The 20299-nt window shown below is 55.9% G+C and overlaps 1 protein-coding gene across 4 annotated transcripts in view; it reads left to right on the forward strand.

Moving 5' to 3' along the window:
* Positions 1-20299, forward strand: part of gpc5a (glypican 5a) — a 1780902-nt gene that overhangs the window by 498101 nt on the left and 1262502 nt on the right. For all 4 annotated transcript variants that reach the window (XM_072476228.1, XM_072476224.1, XM_072476226.1 and 1 more), the window contains exon 4: positions 16655-16785. In XM_072476228.1, coding sequence (XP_072332329.1) covers positions 16655-16785 — 131 coding nt within the window. The remainder of the gene's footprint in view (positions 1-16654; positions 16786-20299) is intronic.

Raw genomic sequence — 20299 nt, forward strand, 5'->3', positions numbered from 1 at the left:
TTATTTAGTCTGGTCCTCTGTCTGCTTATTCCATCTGCTATCTTTCTGCCCACTTACATATTTCAACTCATTCTGGAATTTCTGAGCAGCTACATCTAATTGTATCATCAGACTGAGTTCTGACCTCTGCTTTTACTTTCTGACTTGAACATTTATGTTAAGTGAACACACTAATTGTCTCAATATAATGCCTTGGGTTCCTCGAAGGAACGTTTCTCTCTATTTTAATTATTCAGCCAATTTGTTATCCAATTCAATCAAAAAATTCTGAAGGATTGAAATCAAACCTCCACTGAAAGAGACATGAAATTCATGTCTTATTCTACACTGACCCGAGCCCTGTGACTATTAATCAGAGTATGCATTTTTTTGAAAGATAATTTATTGGAGGCATATCCAAAGCATATAGAGAATATAAAAACAGGAACAATCCATAATATTAAACAACAACAAACACCGCATAACATTAACAAACATCTAATACTAGAACAATACAATGCAACAGGAGCCCCCTATATACAACTATGGCGCCAACACTCTCAACAAAAGAAAAAGAGAGTAAACATTTTTATTTCTCATCAAAACACAATAATGAACCCCCTCGCCCCTTCAACAGTCAAAAAAATTACTGTTGCCCCCCCCCCTGCTGATTCTTGAAAAAGTTCTTGAAAAAGTCGCTGAACAGCTTCCTCCGCACAGAGAATCCTTCATCTGAACCTCTAATGGCGAACTTGCTTCTCTCCAAATGAAGGAATTCAGCAAAGTCCTGTACCCATGACCCAGTGCATGGCAGTTCTGCGGCCCGCCAATTAAGCAAAATTCTCCTTTATGCCATTAAGGAGGCAAATGCCACGACGTCGGCCCCCTTTCCCACTGTGCCACTAGGATCCTCAGACACACCAAAGATAGTTACCCATGGAGAAGGCGTGACCACTACCCCCCACCAAGTGAGACAGTACATCCATAACACCCTTCCAAAACCCCACTAGTTTTGGACAGGACCAGAGCATGCGAACATGATTCGCAGGGGATCCGGCGCATCGTGTACATTGACCAGCCATTTCTGGGAAGAAATTGTTCAGCCTAGCTGGTGTCATATGTGTTTTATGCACAACCGATTCTCCGCTGGTGGGAACACGTAGGGCTGGAGTCTCCGATTTTGGGGCGATGTCCGGAGGATCCATGAATCCTCCCACCGGTGAGGGGCTAGCAGCCGCACCACGTAAAACGCCCAGCCTACACAAAATAAACGGTCGGAGAATTGTCGGGCCCGTTGCCCCGCCTGAGCACGGCGACGACCTGCAACGGTCGCACCGTAGAACATGGCGCCAGCCGTGTGCGGACCCGCCCTGCCAAATAGTGCCCCCCTGAACATCCCCCACCAGTCCCCCCAGCCCTCACCGAAGCACCCCGGGCCAGCAGCACTGCTCCCGCCCGACTGTGGTGGCGCTGGACACAGTCCGCAGCCACCACGCCGGGTTCCTGACCACTGGGACCACATGTCAACTGTGTGGTCAGGAACTCGGCCTATCGGCGCGGAGCATCGGGGAGGGCCTTCAGGTGGCATCCTGAGGCCGTCCCAATGGCGCATGACGCGAAGACGCTGTTTTGGAAGGGGCGAAGCATGCACAACCTGCATTTAACAGGCGCCGCCCCCGATTCGGTCATAAAAATGGTTCTCCACCTGATCGCTGATTGTGAAATCGCCGTCGGGAAATGGAGAATCTCGCCCCATGGCTCCAGAACGGAGAATTCCGGCAATATGTTTTTTTTGTTGTTTTCCTGAGGTGGATGCAGTGTTGAGAGAGAGACCGAACTGTTAGAAGGTGCAAAAGCTCAAATCAGTTTTCACTCTGCCAGGAACCACATGTTTGTTCTGTTAGAGTAAATATTTAATAGTTGTGACTTCCTGGACCACCCTTGGCTCTAATGAACTTTCCTACTGATCAAAGCAATTTGGTTGCAGTAGTATGTCAATTATGTTCTGGCCATCAGCCATTCAAAGAAGCCAAATAGAGCATAGATGAACATATAACCACTCAGTTACACAACAATATTTCCTTTTTATCTACTTTTCAAGGATCTTCAATGTTGCATGTGTGGCTCTGTATTTTAACCTTCAAATCAGCTGTAAAGATATTGAATGTAGTTTGCATTGACAGCAGATGGATTGATAATTCACATGATCCCCCACCCGGACTTTGAGATGTGTTTAAATGCAACCAGCTGGGTATATTTGTATGCCAAGGCCATTTATCAAACATAGTGAGCATTTAAGACTTGATGTTTGATAGAATGCATTGAAGACAAAGGTTCCTTGTTGCAATTCTGAACTGTGCCACATTCAGAGATATCAGTGTTTAAGGCACCAACAATTAACAAAATACTCCGAAGCTATCGTAATTTTAATTTAAAAATTCAGATTTTGAGATATATTTTGGGATTTTGTAAAATCTGTAGTTTCTTACTGCAGCACTTTTGATAAAACTATCAAGGCTGCCAAATTTAGCTCCAATTTTCAGCCGCTGAATGCTGTTTTCCGGTGAATGCGCACACTCTGGTGCTAGCCACGGCAGCTGCCATTTTGGTGAGGACATGGTACATGCAGGGAGCATCTGCCTGATGCATGCAGAACATGCAGATTATGACATCAATCAGCATGAATCACTGATTTGACACCACCTCTGGCCCTTTGGAACTCAACATTCCAGCTAACGCTATCTCTTAGCCCCAGAGAACTGAACACAGTTAGAGTGAGAGGAAGGAACCACCACCAGCACTATCTAAAAGGATCACCAACTACTTCCATGTTAGTTGCTGATTGATTTCTACTGGTTCTTCCTGCAATTGTACCCAAGAATTTGATGATTTCCAGAGTTGTTTAAAGCTGCTAAAGCCCAGTGAGTGGTTTGGCAGGTGCTGCGGGTCTTTTCAAGGATTCTGTAATTCACTTGCTTCAGACATGAGTGCAGTAGTGTGCATTCCTCTTGGCCTATGGCATGACAAGGAGAATGGGAAGAAATGCAGATACAGAGCAAGACAAGTTTCTGAAGGAGGAAGAAGCAAAGGTTCTCAGCAGGAGGCCAAATGCACCCAGGATATTCAGGCAGCAACTTTCCGACAATACCTTCTAGACATCTCTGCTTCAAAGAGGACATCCTCACTGAAATCAACCATCTGATCAGACATAAATGCCTCAGAACACAGTGAGAACAGCAGTGCTGGTGAATGTGAGCATTACAATGAACTTTTATACATCTGTACCCTTTCATCCTGAAGCAGGTTTGGCTCCTTCCAGGCTGAAGTGAGTGATATTTGCAACATTGTCCAGTTTGTCGTCCACTTCTCTGTACGTGGGGTTGCTAAGGTTCTCTCAGAGAACTGAATACATTTTATTATCTCTTGCCAGAGAGAAGCTTGTGGAGTGAGCGTAAAGCTTCACAAGGATTACAGGCTGCCTCATGGGGCAGGCTGCATTTACTTCAAGACAGTCACTTTACAGACGGTGCATGTCAACTCTGAGACGTACTGCAGCCAGCACAAGTACTCTGCTTTGATGCTTATGATGTTTATGAACACTCTTGCAATGATTGAAAGCTCCGCATCACATCAAAAGGAGTGGGTAGCACTGAGGCCGGCAGAAGCAGCTTAGAGCATCGCAACAAGAGGAGTGATTCTCTGGCTGGGTTGCACCCGGCACAAATCCCGCTATGTCAGGAGAATTGGGGGAGAGCCCTGAACGGGATTTGTGCCGGGTGCAAACCAGTGTCCTATTCTCTTGCCGCTCTCCTGCTTGTGTGATCAGGATCTCTCCTCTCCCCCCCAACTCCCTTTCGTGGGACACTCCATTCTCCGCCGGATCGGGAATTCTGATCGCATTAATGGAGAATTCATCCCTATGACTTTAAGTGTACCCTGAATGGGATTGCATGGCACAGAACTAACATTGATCTGTTGTAACAGATGAGAATCTGGGAAATTTAGAAAGGTGATAATTCTATACAGTTCATCTTATTCAGCTAAAATGAAGAGATTTATTGCCACAGCACCAAGTTAATGTGAACAGGAACAAAATGCCATGCATCTTTAGACAAATTTATAAAATTGACTCATGACAAAGAAGATATTGATATTATAATGCATTTTTGTGTGTTTTTATTTGGTTTGACGCCAAATCTGGGGCGAAATTCTCCGTTATCGGCGGAAAGTCCGCCGATCGGCGCAACAAACGGCGCAAATACCACTTGCGTCACGTCATAAAAATGGGACGATAGTCTCCGGCCCAAAATGGGCTAGCAGCGACGTAACGGGATCCGCGCTTGCGCAGTGGTTCGCGCCGTGCAGCGTCATACGCGCTGCACGGCGTGACGGCTCATAAGGCCGCGCAGCTCCCCCCCACCCGACCGCAACACCCGACCGCAAAACCCGACTGGATGGCTGGCCGTCGCTCAGCCCCGAGGTTCAAGTCACGCGATGTGGAGGCGCTCCTGGACGCGGTCGAACAGAGGAGGGACGCCCTGTATCCCGGGCACGGCCGCAGAGTTGCCCCACGCCACAGCCGGCGTCTGTGGAGGGAAGTGGCAGAGGCCGTCACCGCTGTGGCCCTGACACCACGGACAGGCACCCAGTGCCACAAGAAGGTGAACGACCTCGTCAGAGCAGGCAGGGTGAGCCTCCCCCATATCCCCCCCTCCCCCATATCCCCCCTCCCCCATATCCCCCATATCCCCCCCTCCCCCATATCACCCTCCCCATATCCCCCCTTCCCCATATTCCCCCCTCCCCCATATCCCCCCCCCCATATCCCCCATATCCCCCCTCTCCCATATCCCCAAGTGAATCCAGCCCTAACCTTAACCTCTGCAATGCACGCGCAACCGATGGCGTGCATTCATATACCTGCCTAACACTGTTGCCTTTTACCTCTGCCACCACCTCCCCCCCCCCCCCCCCCCCCCCCCCCCCACAGGAGAAGCGCGCACACAACAATAGGGAGCATGTGAGGACTGGAGGAGGGCCCGCTGATGAGAGGCCACTGACCGTACACGAGGAAAGGGCCCTGGAACTGGTTGGCGGACCTGAGGACCGGGAGGTTGCTGATGCAGAGGTCGGGGGCCCACCAGCAAGTGAGCCACCGACAGCCCGTCCCCATATCCCCCCTCCCCTATATCCCCCTCCCCCGTATCACCTGATCACTGCCTGATGTCAAACCATGCATGCTTCATTGTGTATCGCAGGACCAAACGTCCAAGCACCCATCGACGCAGACGCACACCGCCCGCAGGATGCCCCTCGGAGACCACAGGAGACGGAGAGACCCGGACCCTCCAGCATGCGACGCCCGCAGGATGCCCCTCGGAGACCACGGGAGACGGAGAGACCCGGACCCTCCAGCATGCGACGCCCGCAGGATGCCCCTCGGAGACCACGGGAGACGGAGAGACCCGCACCCTCCAGCATGCGACGCCCGCAGGATGCCCCTCGGAGACCACGGGAGACGGAGAGACCCGCACCCTCCAGCATGCGACGCCCGCAGGATGCCCCTCGCACACCACGGGAGACGGAGAGACCCGCACCCTCCAGCATGCGACGTCCGCAGGATGCCCCTCGCACACCACGGGAGACGGAGAGACCTGGAGCAACAGGGAGACGACACCCCCGTCACGTGCGGGAGCGACCACCCAGCGATGAGGGGGACAGCCACAGGCCCCCGTCACATCCGAGCCAGGACACCACTACCCAGGACACCACTACCCAGGACACCACTATCCAGGACACCCCTACCCGGGACAGCACTACCCAGGACACCCCTACCCGGGACAGCACTACCCGGGACAGCACTACCCAGGACACCCCTACCCGGGAAGACGAAATACCGGACAGTGACTCAGAGTGGATGGGTGGAGACGAACCCCCACCCCAAAGTGCCATGGAGTCAGAGTGGGACGAAGAGCACGACACAACGCCACTGCTGTCACCAACACCCTCCACCATCGCAGAAACACTCACCACGGTTGGGCACTTTAGTGATGAGGCGTCTGGTACACTCACTGGTGCGCACAACACAGCTGTCCCGGTACAGCAGGTGGAGGTAGGAGCAGCAGAGGAGCCGTGCGGTCGGAGGGCAGCCCAGCACAAGCGAACATCTGCCGCCCAGATGGATCCCGGGTTCCTGCAGTTACCACACCCACACATAGATCCGATGCAACCACCGACCCGGAGACGAGCGAAGAGGGTGACGGGCGGCTTGCGGCGGCTGCGGTCGCAGGTGGAGGAGTCCACCCGCGTCCAGGAGCTGGAAGTGGTCCCGGTCATGCGTGCCACCCAGGCTGACACCGCACGGGTGGCGTCCGCGGTGGAGGCAATGGTTGCGACGGTGTCAGACATGGGGAACAGTTTGCGAGGCCTGGGGCCTTCCGTGCAGGCGGCGTCTGTGGCCCAGGAAATGGCTGCCCTCTCACAGGAGGCCATGAGCCAGTGCCAGCGCCAGATGGCAGAGGCGCTCAACGCCATAGCCCAGTCTCAGCAGGCCATGGCCCAGTCTCTGCAGGCCATGGCCCAGTCTCAGCAGGCCATCGCTGAGGGCATCGGCGCCAGTGGCCATGTGCGAGCCGGCGTCGCACTGTCACAGGGTTTGCCAACACCCTGGGCTCCATGGCTGCAAACCTGCAGACCCCTGTCGATACCAGCACGGGCCTCCAGGACTGGCAGCGTCAGATGTCGGGGGGGCGTCGGGTGGCCAGTCCGTTAGCATCCCCCACCCATGTAGAGGCCTGGGGGCCATCGGGCACCCCGAGGGAGGAGGAGGTGGTGTGGTCCGTCCCGGCTCCCTCTGTAGGGGAGGTCCCGGTACACCGCGACACCTCGGACTCCCCCCCCTTCCGTCCCAGGTGCATCGGGTGGGCAACGGGCAGGACAGGCTGGCAGCTCGCCATCCCAGTCGCCCGGGCCGCAGCCTGGCCCATCTAGGCCAGGACGCCCCAGGAAACTGCCGCCAAAGGGATCCAGTGTCAGAGGGCAGGAATCACAGGAGTCCACCTCCAGTTCTGCTGTACCGTCTGGGGAACCACGTAGACGTAGTCAAAGGGCCCGTAAGGCCAAACAATTAGACACTGAGTAAGTTGGCACGGGTGCAGGGCACAGATGAGTTTTAGGGGCTAGGGCACGTGCATGAACTCCTTTGGTTATCAAAGTCAATGTTACACCTACCGAAGCTGCCTTTGTGCTCTGTCCAAAGTGTGCGGGCGTGTCATGTACGTTGAGCGCAAGTGTGTGTGTGAGGGGTGGTCTTACCTCAGCCCCAGGTGAGTCTGCCCCCTTCCCCCTGGGCCGCCATCAACATCCCCCGGGCAGAGGACGGGACCGTGCGCTGCTGTGTCACAGCCGCATGCAGGGATGGTCCGGGTGGATGGTGGTACTGTGGCCATGGGTCAGACATAGTCCAACGATGTAGAGCCAGGAGCTCATCGCAGGGCGGGTTGTCATCATCCTCCATGGCCTGCGATAGACACGCGTCCACCCGCAACTGTGTGAGCCCGGCCCGTTGTGCCGCCGGTGGATCGGCAATGGGGGGGGGGTGGTGTGCATGCGGGTGGGGTGGGTGGGGTTGGGGAGGGGGGTGAGGGTGCTGGGTGGGTGGATGGGTGGGGGGTGTGGGTGGTCGGCTGTTGCCATGGTGTGCGGTCTGTGGCCATACTACCCGATTCCCACGCCCATCTAGTCAGTGAAGCGGGCGTCTATCAGTCTGTCCCGTGCCCGCTGGGCCAGCCGGTAACGGTGGACAGCCACCCGCCTGTGTCTACCCCGTCTGCCCTGACCATTGCCCCCATCCCCCTCATCTGGGGAGGACTGGGCCTCTTCCTGCTGCTCCTCCACTCCGCCCTCCTCTGCCTGCGGCACATCGCCCCTCTGCTGGGCTATGTTGTGCAGGACGCAGCACACCACAATGATGCAGCCGACCCTATCTGACCGATACTGGAGGGCGCCTCCAGAGAGGTCCAGGCACCTGAAACGCATCTTCAGCACGCCAAAGCACCTCTCGATCACTCCCCTTGTCGCTACATGGGCATCATTGTAGCGGTTCTCCGCCTCATTGCGTGGCCTCCGTATAGGCGTCATCAGCCACGATCGCAATGGGTAGGCCCTGTCGCCCAGCAACCAGCCCCTCAGCCGGAGATGGCGTCCCTCGTACATGCCGGGGATGGATGACCGCGACAACACGAATGAGTCGTGTACACTGCCTGGGTGACGGGCGCAGACGTGCAGGATCATCATGCGGTGGTCGCAGACCACCTGTACGTTCATCGAGTAGGTCCCCTTCCTATTAGTGAACACGGCCCTGTTATCTGCAGGTGGCCGCACGGCGACGTGCATCCCATCGATCGCGCCCTGGGCCATGGGGAACCCGGCCACGGCAGAGAAGCCCACGGCCCGGGCATCTTGGCTGGCCCGGTCCACGGGGAAGCGGATGTAGCGGTGCGCCATGGCATAAAGGGCATCTGTCACTGCCCGGATGCACCGGTGCACCGATGTCTGCGACATGCCGGACAGGTCCCCACTCGGTGCCTGGAATGACCCCGTTGCATAAACGTTCAGGGCCACCGTAACCTTGACGGACACGGGGAGAGGGTGTCCCCCGCCAGTGCCACGCGGTGACCCCTGTGCCAGCAGGTGGCAGATGTGTGCCACGGTTTCCCGGCTCATCCGGAGTCTCCTCCTGCATTCCCGGTCGGTGAGGTCCTGGTATGACTGCCGGGGCCGGTACACACGGGGCGCCCTCGGGTGCCTCCGTTGCCGTGGGGCCGCGACGTCCTCCTCCCCCTCCTCGTCCTGTCGGTCAGGTGTCCCTCCAGCCTGGGCGGCTGCCGCCTGCCCCTCTGCGGCAGCCTGCGCCGCCTCTCTGGCACGCTCCTCCTCCTCCAGGGCAACATAGACATGAGCGGCTGCCACCACGGCGGCCAACATCGCTGGATGATCTGAAAACATGACGGCCTGTTGGGGGGGGGGAGGGGAACGACGACATGTCATCATTGCCCATATCCCCTCCTCCCCCCAGCCAGGTGGCATGGACCGCATGGGTCCAACTGTTGGAGGCTGGCACCTGGCCAGGTGGACCAACTCATTTGCCCTCCCATCACCCTCCTCGGCACGGACCCCCTCCCCAACCTCCACCCCAGCACGGACCCCTCCCCAACCTCCACCCCAGCACGGACCCCCCCCCAACCTCCACCCCAGCACGGACTCCCCCCCCCCCAACCTCCACCCCGGCACGGACCCCCTCCAACCCCCAACCTCCACCCCAGCACGGACCCTCCCCCCCAACCTCCACCCCGGCACGGACCCCCTCCAACCCCCAACCTCCACCCCGGCACGGACCCCCTCCCCAACCTCCACCCCAACACGGACCCCTCCCCCCCAACCTCCACCCCAGCACGGACCCCCCCCCCCCCAACCTCCACCCCAGCACGGACCCCCCCCCAACCTCCACCCCTGCACGGACCCCCCCCCCCCAACCTCCACCCCAGCACGGACCCCCTCCCCAACCTCCACCCCAGCACGGACCCCCCCCCCAACCTCCACCCCAGCACGGACCCCCCCCAACCTCCACCCCGGCACGGACCCCCCCCCCAACCTCCACCCCGGCACGGACCCCCTCCCCAACCTCCACCCCAGCACGGACCCCCTCCAACCCCCAACCTCCACCCCAGCACGGACCCCCTCCCGGCACTCCCCCGGAGCCCAGCCTACTCTCACCACCCCCCCCCCCCCGCCGCACACACACACACACACACACAAGCCGAGACACACCTCTCCTCACGCAATCAGTCTGCGGCCACGCCATTTCCTGCCCAGAGCCAACCCCCCAGGCCGTCACTCACCTCCTCGCTGGTCGGCGTGAGCCTGGAGCACCGGGTCACGCCGATGAAAAGGAGGTTTGATTCACGTCGACGTGAACGGTCATCACCTCGACGGGACTGCGGCCCATCCGGAAGGGAGAATATCGGCAGGCCGAAAATCGGCTGCCTTGCGCAGACCCGTGACATTCTCCGCGGCAGCGGCGCCATTAACGCCCCGCCGACCTTTCTCCCTTCGGAGACTTCGGCGGGGGCGGGATTCACGGCGGCCAACGGCCATTCTCCGACCCGCTGGGGGGTCGGAGAATGACGCCCCTGGTTACTGGTAACATTCTTTGTTTTACTCATAATGGCATATGAATAAGATGAAGTGGATGCTCAGAATAATTCAGGCTGTTGAAATTGCAACTGTACTTCTTCAATATTCCAATTTTGTCAAATGTCCAACTCATACATTTTATATATACATTTGAAGTAGTTAAACAATAGATTAAGGGTGTTTAGAGAGTTGGTATTATCTCTGTGGGTTTCATAGTAGATCATTTACTCAGGTTCAATACCACTGACCATCCCCATGGTCATAGCCTCCTGTGTGTGCCTTGTAATTCCCCAATATCTACAGGGGAACAGTGTCAAACATCCCTGTCATTGTATTCCCCACGTGTGATTTCTTTGACTTCTGACACTGGCAGAAGCAACACTGTACCAGCCCATGGCTGAGGCCACAATCAGAGTTATTGGAGATTAAGCAGTTAAAGGAACAGGGTTACAACGTAACAGTGGGGGTTTGGCAACTACAGACATTATTATTCTTGAGGTATCAACCAGGAAATGTGCTTTTCTTGCATTAACCCTGCAATTACCATTACAGAAAGAATGGAAATGACATCTTCTTTTGAACAGATTTTTAAAAAATCATAGGTCTCAAATAGATTTGTGAACTGCGCATAATTTTAGTCATTACATTTCTAAAGCATAGTGTGGTAGTATGCATTAGGGGTCATGTGGGACTGTGAAGCCGTGATGTCATTGGCTGACAGATCCCGGGTCCTGGTTGGCCGTTGACCTCTAGCTCCGCCCTGAAGGCGGAGTATAAGAACCAGGAGTCCTCCCCCGCAGGCAGTCTACTACTGAACTGCGGCGGAACAGTCACGCTGAATAAAGCCTCATCGACTTCACTCTATTCGTCTCTCGGAGTCTTTGTGCGCCACAATTTATTAAGCGTGACTAAAGGACTATGGAGCTCAGGATCATCCCGGAATGCCTGAGGATCAGCCCCCACGCAGTGAACGCAGCAGCAGCTTTCAAGCACTGGCAGACTTGTTTCGAGGCCTACCTCAGAACGGCCCCCGGCCGGGTCACAGAAGACCAAAAACTACAGGTCCTGCACTCGAGGTTAAGCACGGGGATTTTCTCTCTCATCGAAGACGCAGAGGATTTCCAGACTGCGTTCGCAGCACTAAAAAGTCTCTATGTTCGCCCAGTAAACCAGATCTACGCTCGCTATCAACTCGCAACGAGACGGCAAAGTCCCGGAGAATCGATAGATGAATTCTACGCCACGCTACTAATTTTGGGACGGGCCTGCAGCTGCCCGCCGGTGAACGCAAATGAACACACGGACATGTTAATGCGCGATGCTTTTGTGGCAGGTATGAACTCCTCCCAAATCCGCCAAAGACTTTTAGAAAAAGAGTCGCTAGGACTCTCAGAGGCACGGGCCCTAGCAGCCTCCCTAGACGTGGCCGCGCGAAACACCCGCACCTACGGCCCCGACCGCGCGGCAGCCCATTGGGCTCCGTACGCACCCCTCGCGACAAACCCACCCCCCCCCCCCGGACACCCCACAGGCTTGCGCGGTTCAAACGCCAAGTCGCACCGGGGGAGCCCGCTGCTATTTCTACGGCCAGGCGAAACACCCCCGGCAGCGCTGCCCGGCCCGCGCAGCGATCTGTAAGAGCTGCGGGAAAAAGGGCCATTTCGCGGCTGTGTGCCTGTCCCGGGAGGTTGCCGCGGTCCCAGGAGAACAGGGAGCCCTGCACGCCTTTTACGCTCCCCAACCCCCCCAGCGCCCCATGTACGACCCGCAGGCGCAACCACCTTGGGTCCCGACCACCGCTCTCCCCGGAGAACAGGGAGCCCTGCACGCCTTTTACGCTCCCCAACCCCCCCCCCCCCCCCGCGCCCCATGTATGACCCGCCGGCGCCACCACTTTGGGTCCCGGCCACCGCTGTCCCCAGAGAAGAGGGAGTCCTGCGTGTTCCTAACGCTCCCCAACCCCCCCAGCGCCCCATGTGCGACCCGCAGGTGCCGCCACTTTGGGACCCGGCCACCACGAGGGGAGGAGGGGCGCCGCCATCTTGGACCACCCCAGACCTGTACGATGCATGGGGGCGGCCATTTTGTCCACCCCCGCCGCCATCTTGTGACCCCCCAGCCATGTGCGATGCATGGGGGCAGCCATCTTGTTCACCACCGACGCCATCTTGGACGGCAACAACGGACCCCAGCGTCGACGGCTCCACGGGGTTTGAAGAAGACGCTCAACCATTATGACCACGGCAGGCTTCAATGACGCTGGACCAAGCACGGCCCCGGACGCTCCAGACGACGACGACAACGGTGCTGATAAACGGGCACGAGACACCATGCCTGGTCGACTCCGGGAGCACGGAGAGCTTTATCCACCCCGACAATGTAAGACGCTGTTCTTTGACCATCCGTCCCAGCGCACAAAAGATTTCCCTAGCTGCAGGATCCCACTCCGTACAGATCAAAGGCTTCTGCATAGTTACCCTAACGGTGCAAGGGAGGGAGTTCAAAAACTACAGGCTCTACGTCCTTCCCCAACTCTGCGCCCCCACATTACTGGGATTAGACTTCCAGTGCAATCTGCAGAGCCTAACCTTCAAATTCGGCGGCCCAATACCCCCACTCACTATCTGCGGCCTCGCAACCCTCAAGGTTCAGCCCCCATCCTTGTTTGCAAATCTCACCCCGGATTGCAAACCCGTCGCCACTAGGAGCAGACGATACAGTGCCCAGGACCGGACCTTCATTCGGTCCGAACTCCAGCGGCTACTGAAGGAAGGCATAATCCAGGCCAGCAATAGTCCCTGGAGAGCACAGGTGGTAGTAGTAAAGACAGGGGAGAAGCAAAGGATGGTCATAGACTATAGCCAGACCATCAACAGGTACACACAACTAGACGCGTACCCTCTCCCCCGCATATCCGACATGGTCAATCGGATTGCCCAATAAAAGGTCTTCTCCACCGTGGACCTCAAGTCCGCCTACCATCAGCTCCCCATCCACCCAAGTGACCGCAAGTACACAGCCTTCGAGGCAGACGGGCGATTATACCATTTCCTAAGGGTCCCATTTGGCGTCACAAACGGGGTCTCGGTCTTCCAACGAGAGATGGACCGAATGGTTGATCAACACGGGTTGCGGGCCACGTTCCCGTATCTCGACAATGTAACCATCTGCGGCCACGATCAGCAGGACCACGACGCCAACCTCCAAAAATTCCTCCAGACCGCTAAAGCCTTGAACCTCACGTACAACGAGGACAAGTGCGTTTTTAGCACCAACCGGCTAGCCATCCTGGGCTACGTAGTGCGCAATGGGATAATAGGCCCCGACCCCGAACGTATGCGCTCCCTCATGGAATTTCCCCTCCCGCACTGCTCAAAAGCCCTAAAACGCTGCTTGGGGTTATTTTTATACTACGCCCAGTGGGTCCCCCAGTATGCAGACAAGGCCCGCCCCCTAATACAGACCACGACCTTCCCTCTGTCGACAGAGGCTTGCCAGGCCTTCAGCCGCATCAAAGCGGATATCGCAAAGGCCACGATGCGCGCCATCGACGAGTCCCTCCCCTTCCAGGTCGAGAGCGACGCCTCCGATGTAGCTCTAGCGGCCACCCTTAATCAAGCGGGCAGACCCGTGGCCTTTTTCTCCCGAACCCTCCACGCTTCAGAAATCCGCCTCTCCTCAGTGGAAAAGGAAGCCCAAGCCCTAGTGGAAGCGGTGCGACATTGGAGGCATTACCTGGCCGGCAGGAGATTCACTCTCCTCACGGACCAACGGTCGGTAGCCTTCATGTTCGATAATGCACAGCGGGGCAAAATCAAAAACGACAAGATCTTAAGGTGGAGGATCGAGCTCTCCACCTTCAACTACGAGAACTTGTATCGTCCCGGAAAGCTGAACGAGCCGTCCGATGCCCTATCCCGCGGCACATGTGCCAACGCACAAATTAACCGCCTCCAAACCCTCCACGAGGACCTCTGCCGCCCGCGGGTCACTCGGTTCTACCACTTTATTAAGTCCCGCAACCTCCCATACCCCTTAGAGGAGGTCCGTACAGTCACAAGGGACTGCCACATCTGCGCAGAGTGCAAACTGCATTTTTTCAGGCCGGATGGTGCGCACCTGATTAAGGCTTCCCGCCCCTTTGAACGCCTTAGTCTGGATTTCAAAGGACCCCTCCCCTCCACCGACCGCAACATATACTTCCTTAATGTGGCGAACGAGTACACCCGCTTCCCATTCGCCATCCCCTGTTCTGACATGACCGCGGCCACAGTCATTAAAGCCCTGAACACCATATTCACACTGTTCGGTTGCCCCGCATACGTCCACAGCGACAGGGGGTCCTCTTTCATGAGTGACGAGCTGCGCCAGTTCCTGCTCAGCAACGGTATAGCCTCGAGCAGGACGACCAGCTACAACCCCCGGGGGAACGGGCAAGTAGAGAGGGAGAACGGCACGGTCTGGAAGACCGTCCTACTGGCCCTACGGTCCAGGGACCTCCCGGTTTCACGGTGGCAGGAGGTCCTCCCGGACGCCCTCCACTCCATCCGGTCACTACTGTGTACTAGCACTAACCAAACGCCTCATGAGCGCCTCCTGGTCTTCCCCAGGAAGTCCTCCTCTGGAACGTCGCTGCCGACCTGGCTGGCGGCCCCAGGACCCATCTTGCTCCGAAAACATGTGCGGGCGCACAAGTCGGACCCGTTGGTCGAAAGGGTTCACCTCCTTCGCGCGAACCCGCAGTACGCTTACGTGGAGTACCCCGACAGCCGACAGGACACGGTCTCCCTGCGAGAGCTGGCGCCCGCCGGCAACACACACACCCCCCCGACACCAATCACCCCCTTCCTGCCACCGCCGCACCCCGCGACCGCCCCCTTCGCAGGAGGATCGGTCCTCCTTCCAGGCCCTACCAGGAGTGAAGCCCAAGCTGAAACCGTAAGGCTCCCGGAGACGACAACACCGGAACAAGCACCACCACTACCACCGGGGCCGAGGCGATCGACACGGACGACCAGACCGCCCAACCGACTCGTGGCATCGATCTAACACTACAATATGTGGACTTTTAACGAGAACATTTTGTCTTTTTCTCCTGACGATTACTGTAAATAGTTCGAAACAAAAAAAAACCTTGTACATACTGTAATAACATGCGAAGGTTTTCCTCCCAGGCCCAGCCTTGTAAACCCTTACCACCATGCGAAGCATCACCCCGCCGGGTTCATTTTTAACAAGGGGTGAAGGTGGTAGTATACATTAGGGGTCATGTGGGACTGTGAAGCCGTGATGTCATTGGCTGACAGATCCCGGGTCCTGGTTGGCCGTTGACCTCGAGCTCTGCCCTGAAGGCGGAGTATAAGAACCAGGAGTCCTCCCCCGCAGGCAGTCTACTACTGAACTGCGGGGGAACAGTCACGCTTAATAAAGCCTCATCGACTTCACTCTATTCGTCTCTCGGAGTCTTTGTGCGCTACACATAGTAACTGTACGGTCGAAAGTAACCACTAATTCCCTTTTTATTAGATCAGTCTGGAGCACTATCTCTGTCTTGTGCTTAGTTATTTTATACACATTCCAATAAACCCTCTTCAACTGAAATAATCTAGTCTAAGAATTGAGCAATATATTGAAACCACTTTTATTTTTTTGTCTTATGGGGCGACATTCTCTGACCCCCAGCCGGGTCGGAGAATCGCCGGGGGCTGGCATGAATCCCGCCCCTGCCGGTTGCCGAAGTCTCCGGCACCGGATATTCGGCGGGGGCGGGAATTGCGCCGCGCCGGTTGGCGGGACCCCCGCTCGATTCTCCGGGCCGGATGGGCCGAAGTCCCGCCGATAAATTGCCTGTCCCGCCGGTGCAAATTAAATCACCTACCTTACCGGCGGGACAAGGCGGCGTGGGCGGGCTCCGGGGTCCTGGGGGGGGGGGGGGGGGGGGCGCGGGGCGATCTGACCCCGGGGGGTGCCCCCACGGTGGCCTGGCCCGCGATCGGGGCCCACCGATCCGCGGGCGGGCGTGTGCCGTGGGGGCACTCTTTCCCTTCCGCCTCCGCCACGGTCTCCACCATGGCGGAGGTGGAAGAGACTCCCTCCAATGCGCATGCGTGGGAAACTGTCAGCGGCCGCTGACGCTCCCGCGCATGCGCCGCCCGGAGATGTCATTTCCGCTCCAGCTGGCGGGGCAACAAAGGCCATTTCCGCCAGCTGGTGGGGCAGAAATTCCTCCGGCGTCGGCCTAGCCCCTCAATGTTGGGGCTCGGCCCCCAAAGATGCGGAGCATTCCGCACCTTTGGGGCGGCGCGATGCCCGTCTGATTGGCGCCGTTTTGGGCGCCAGTCGGCGGACATCGCGCCGTTTCCGGAGAATTTCGCCCAAGGTGTCTCAATTACTTCTACAACCACTATTTTATTGTGGGAATCATTTTTCACTTTTTGGATCATATCTCAGTGTAAGTCAATCACCGTTATTTCCTCTACAGGTAAATAGAGCTTGTGGACACCCTGTTCGAAAGCCCACACAATCTCTGGATTACCAAGATCCTTACAGTGATGAACATGGGCTGAAAATCACTCAGAAGGAAAATGAGGAGACATTATCCAGCAGGAGAAAGTAAGACTGTTATTTGTACTTATTAATATTTGTATAAACAGAAACTTAAGATTATTTCAAATAACCATGATTACAATATTTAAAAAATATATATATTTTATTCAACTTTTTCGGCCAAACAAAACAGTACAAAGGTTTTTCCCCTTTATACAACAGCAAAACAATATAAATAACCATGACCGTATTTTCACAAATAAATAAATAATATATAAACTAAATGGCAACTGCCATAACAAAAATAATAGCTCTCCCAAATAATAAAATCAGCAATTCAATATACAGAACCAAGTACCAATATCTTTACAAAAACACCCCTGAGGACCCACCTGGGCCCTCCCCCTCCTCCCCCCTCACCCCCCCCCCCCCCCTGGGTTGCTGCTTTTACCTACCCATTTCCTTTATCGTTCTGTGAGGTAGTTAATGAACGGTTGCCACCGCCTGGTGAACCCCTGAGCCGAACGCCTTAGTGCAAACTTTATCCGTTCCAGTTTTATAAACCCTGCCATGTCGTTTATCCAGGTCTCCACGCCCGGAGGCTTGGCTTCCTTCCACATAAGCAGTATCCTTCGCCGGGCTACTAGCGACGCAAAGGCCAAAACATCAGCCTCTCTCGCCTCCTGCACTCCCGGCTCTTCTGCAACCACGAATATAGCCAGCCCCCAGCCTGGCTCGACCCGGACCCCCACCACCTTTGAAAGCACCTTCGCCACCCCCACCCAGAACCCCTGCAGTGCCGGGCATGACCAAAACATGTGGGTGTGGTTTGCTGGGCTTCTCGAGCATCTCCCACACCTATCCTCTACCCCGAAAAATTTACTGAGCCTTGCTCTGGTCATATGTGCCCTGTGCAAAACCTTAAATTGTATCAGGCTAAGCCTGGCGCACGAGGACGAAGAGTTTACCCTACGTAGGGCATCTGCCCACAGCCCCTCTTCAATCTCTTCCCCCAGCTCTTCCTCCCATTTTCCCTTCAGCTCATCCACCATGTTCTCCCCCTCATCTCTCATTTCCCTGTATATATCTGACACCCTACCATCCCCCAGCCATGTCCCTGAAATCACTCTATCCTGAATGTCCTGCATCGGGAGCTGCGGGAATTCCCTCACCTGTTTCCTCGCAAAAGCCCTCAGTTGCATGTATCGAAATTCATTCCCTTGGGGCAACCCATATTTTTCCGTCAGCGCTCCCAGACTCGCAAACGTCCCGTCCAGGAACAGATCCCTCAGTTGCACAATCCCAGCTCTCTGCCATGCTCCAAATCCCCCATCTATTCTCCCCGGGACAAACCTATGATTATTTCTTATCGGGGACCGCACCGAGGCTCCCGTCCTTCCCCTATGTCGTCTCCACTGCCCCCAAATATTCAGTGTTGCCACCACCACTGGACTTGTGGTGTATTTCCTCGGGGAGAATGGCAGCGGTGCCGTCACCAGTGCTTGTAGGCTGGTTCCTTTGCAGGACGCCATTTCCAATCTCTTCCACGCCGCTCCCTCCCCTTCTCCCATCCACTTACACACCATTGAAATATTGGCGGCCCAATAGTACTCACTTAAGCTCGGTAGTGCCAGTCCCCCCCTCTCCCTGCTACGCTGCAAGAACCCACTCCTCACTCTCGGGGTCTTCCCAGCCCACACAAAACTCATGACGCTTTTCTCGATCTTCTTGAAAAAAGCCTTCGTGACCATCTCCGGGATACACTGAAACACAAAAAGGAATCTTGGGAGGACTACCATTTTGACTGCCTGCACCCTCCCCACCAGTGACAGGGGCACCATGTCCCATCTCTTAAAATCCTCCTCCATCTGTTCCACCAATCGTGTTAAATTAAGCCTATGTAAGGTTCCCCAACTCCTGGCTATCTGGATCCCCAAGCACCGGAAATCCCTTGTTATCCTCCTCAGCGCCAAATCTTCTATTCCCCTGCTCTGCTCCCCCGGATGTACCACAAACAACTCACTCTTCCCCATGTTCAATTTGTACCCTGAGAATTCCCCAAACTCCCCAAGCGTCTGCATTATCTCAGGCATCCCCTCCACCGGGTCCGCAACATACAACAGTAAATCATCTGCATACAATGATACCCGGTGTTCTTCTCCTCCCCTGAGTACTCCCCTCCACTTCCTGGAACCCCTCAGTGCTATGGCCAGGGGCTCAATTACCAATGCAAACAGTAACGGAGACAGGGGACACCCCTGCCTCGTCCCTCTATAAAGACGGAAGTAGTCAGACCTCTGCCTGTTCGTGATGACACTTGCCACCGGGGCCCTATATAGCAGCTGTACCCATCCAATGAACCCTTCACCAAAACCAAATTTCCTCAACACTTCCCACAGGTAGTCCCACTCCACCCTGTCAAATGCTTTCTCGGCATCCATCGCCACCACTATCTCCGCCTCCCCCTCTGGTGGGGGCATCATCATCACCCCTAGCAGCCTCTGTATGTTCATGTTCAGCTGTCTCCCCTTAACGAACCCAGTTTGATCCTCATGGACCACCCCCGGGACACAATCCTCTATCCTCGTCGCCATTACCTTGGCCAGGAGCTTAGCATCTACATTCAAAAGGGAAATGGGCCTGTAGGACCCATACTGCAGCGGGTCTTCATCCTTCTTCAAAAATAACGATATTGTCGCCTCCGACATAGTCGGGGACAACTTCCCCCTTTCCCTGGCCTCATTAAAGGTTCTCGTCAAGAGCGGGGCCAGTAGGTCTATATATTTCCTATAAAATTCCACCGGGAACCCATCCGGTCCCGGGGCCTTCCCCGCCTGCATGCTCCCAATCCCCTTTACCACCTCCTCCACATCCATCTGTGCTCCCAGTCCCGCCCTCTCCTGTTCCTCCACCTTCGGGAATTCCAGCTGATCCAGGAAATGTATCGTTCCCTCCTTCCCCTCCGGGGGCTGAGCCTTATACAACCTCTCATAGAATGTCTTAAACACCCCATTCACTCTCTCCGCTCCCCGTTCCATCTCTCCCTCCTCATCCCTCACCACACCTATCTCCCTCGCCGCTCCCCTCTTCCTCAATTGTTGGGCCAGTAGCCGACTCGCCTTCTCTCCATACTCATACTGCACTCCCTGTGCCCCTGCCTTACCCGTGGTCAGCAGGTCAAATTCCACATGTAACCGTTGTCTTTCCCTGTACAGTCCCTCCTCCGGTGTCTCTGCATATTGCCTGTCCACCCTCAGAAGTTCTCTCAGCAATCGCTCCCTTTCTTTACTCTCTTGCTTCCCTTTATGTGCCCTTATGGATATCAGTTCCCCTCTGACCACCGCCTTCAACGCCTCCCAGACCACTCCCACCTGAACCTCTCCATTGTCATTAAGCTCCAAGTACCTTTCGATACACCCCCTCACCCGTAGACATATCCCCTCATCCGCCAACAGGCCCATATCCATTCTCCAGAGTGGGTGCTGTTCCTTTTCCTCTCCTACCTCCAGATCTACCCAGTGTGGAGCGTGGTCCGAGTTGGCTATGGCCGTGTACTCCGTCCCTGTCACCTTCGGAATCA

Source organism: Scyliorhinus torazame, chromosome 15 (assembly GCF_047496885.1).
Source record: "Scyliorhinus torazame isolate Kashiwa2021f chromosome 15, sScyTor2.1, whole genome shotgun sequence".
NCBI classification, from domain to species: Eukaryota; Metazoa; Chordata; class Chondrichthyes; order Carcharhiniformes; family Scyliorhinidae; genus Scyliorhinus; species Scyliorhinus torazame.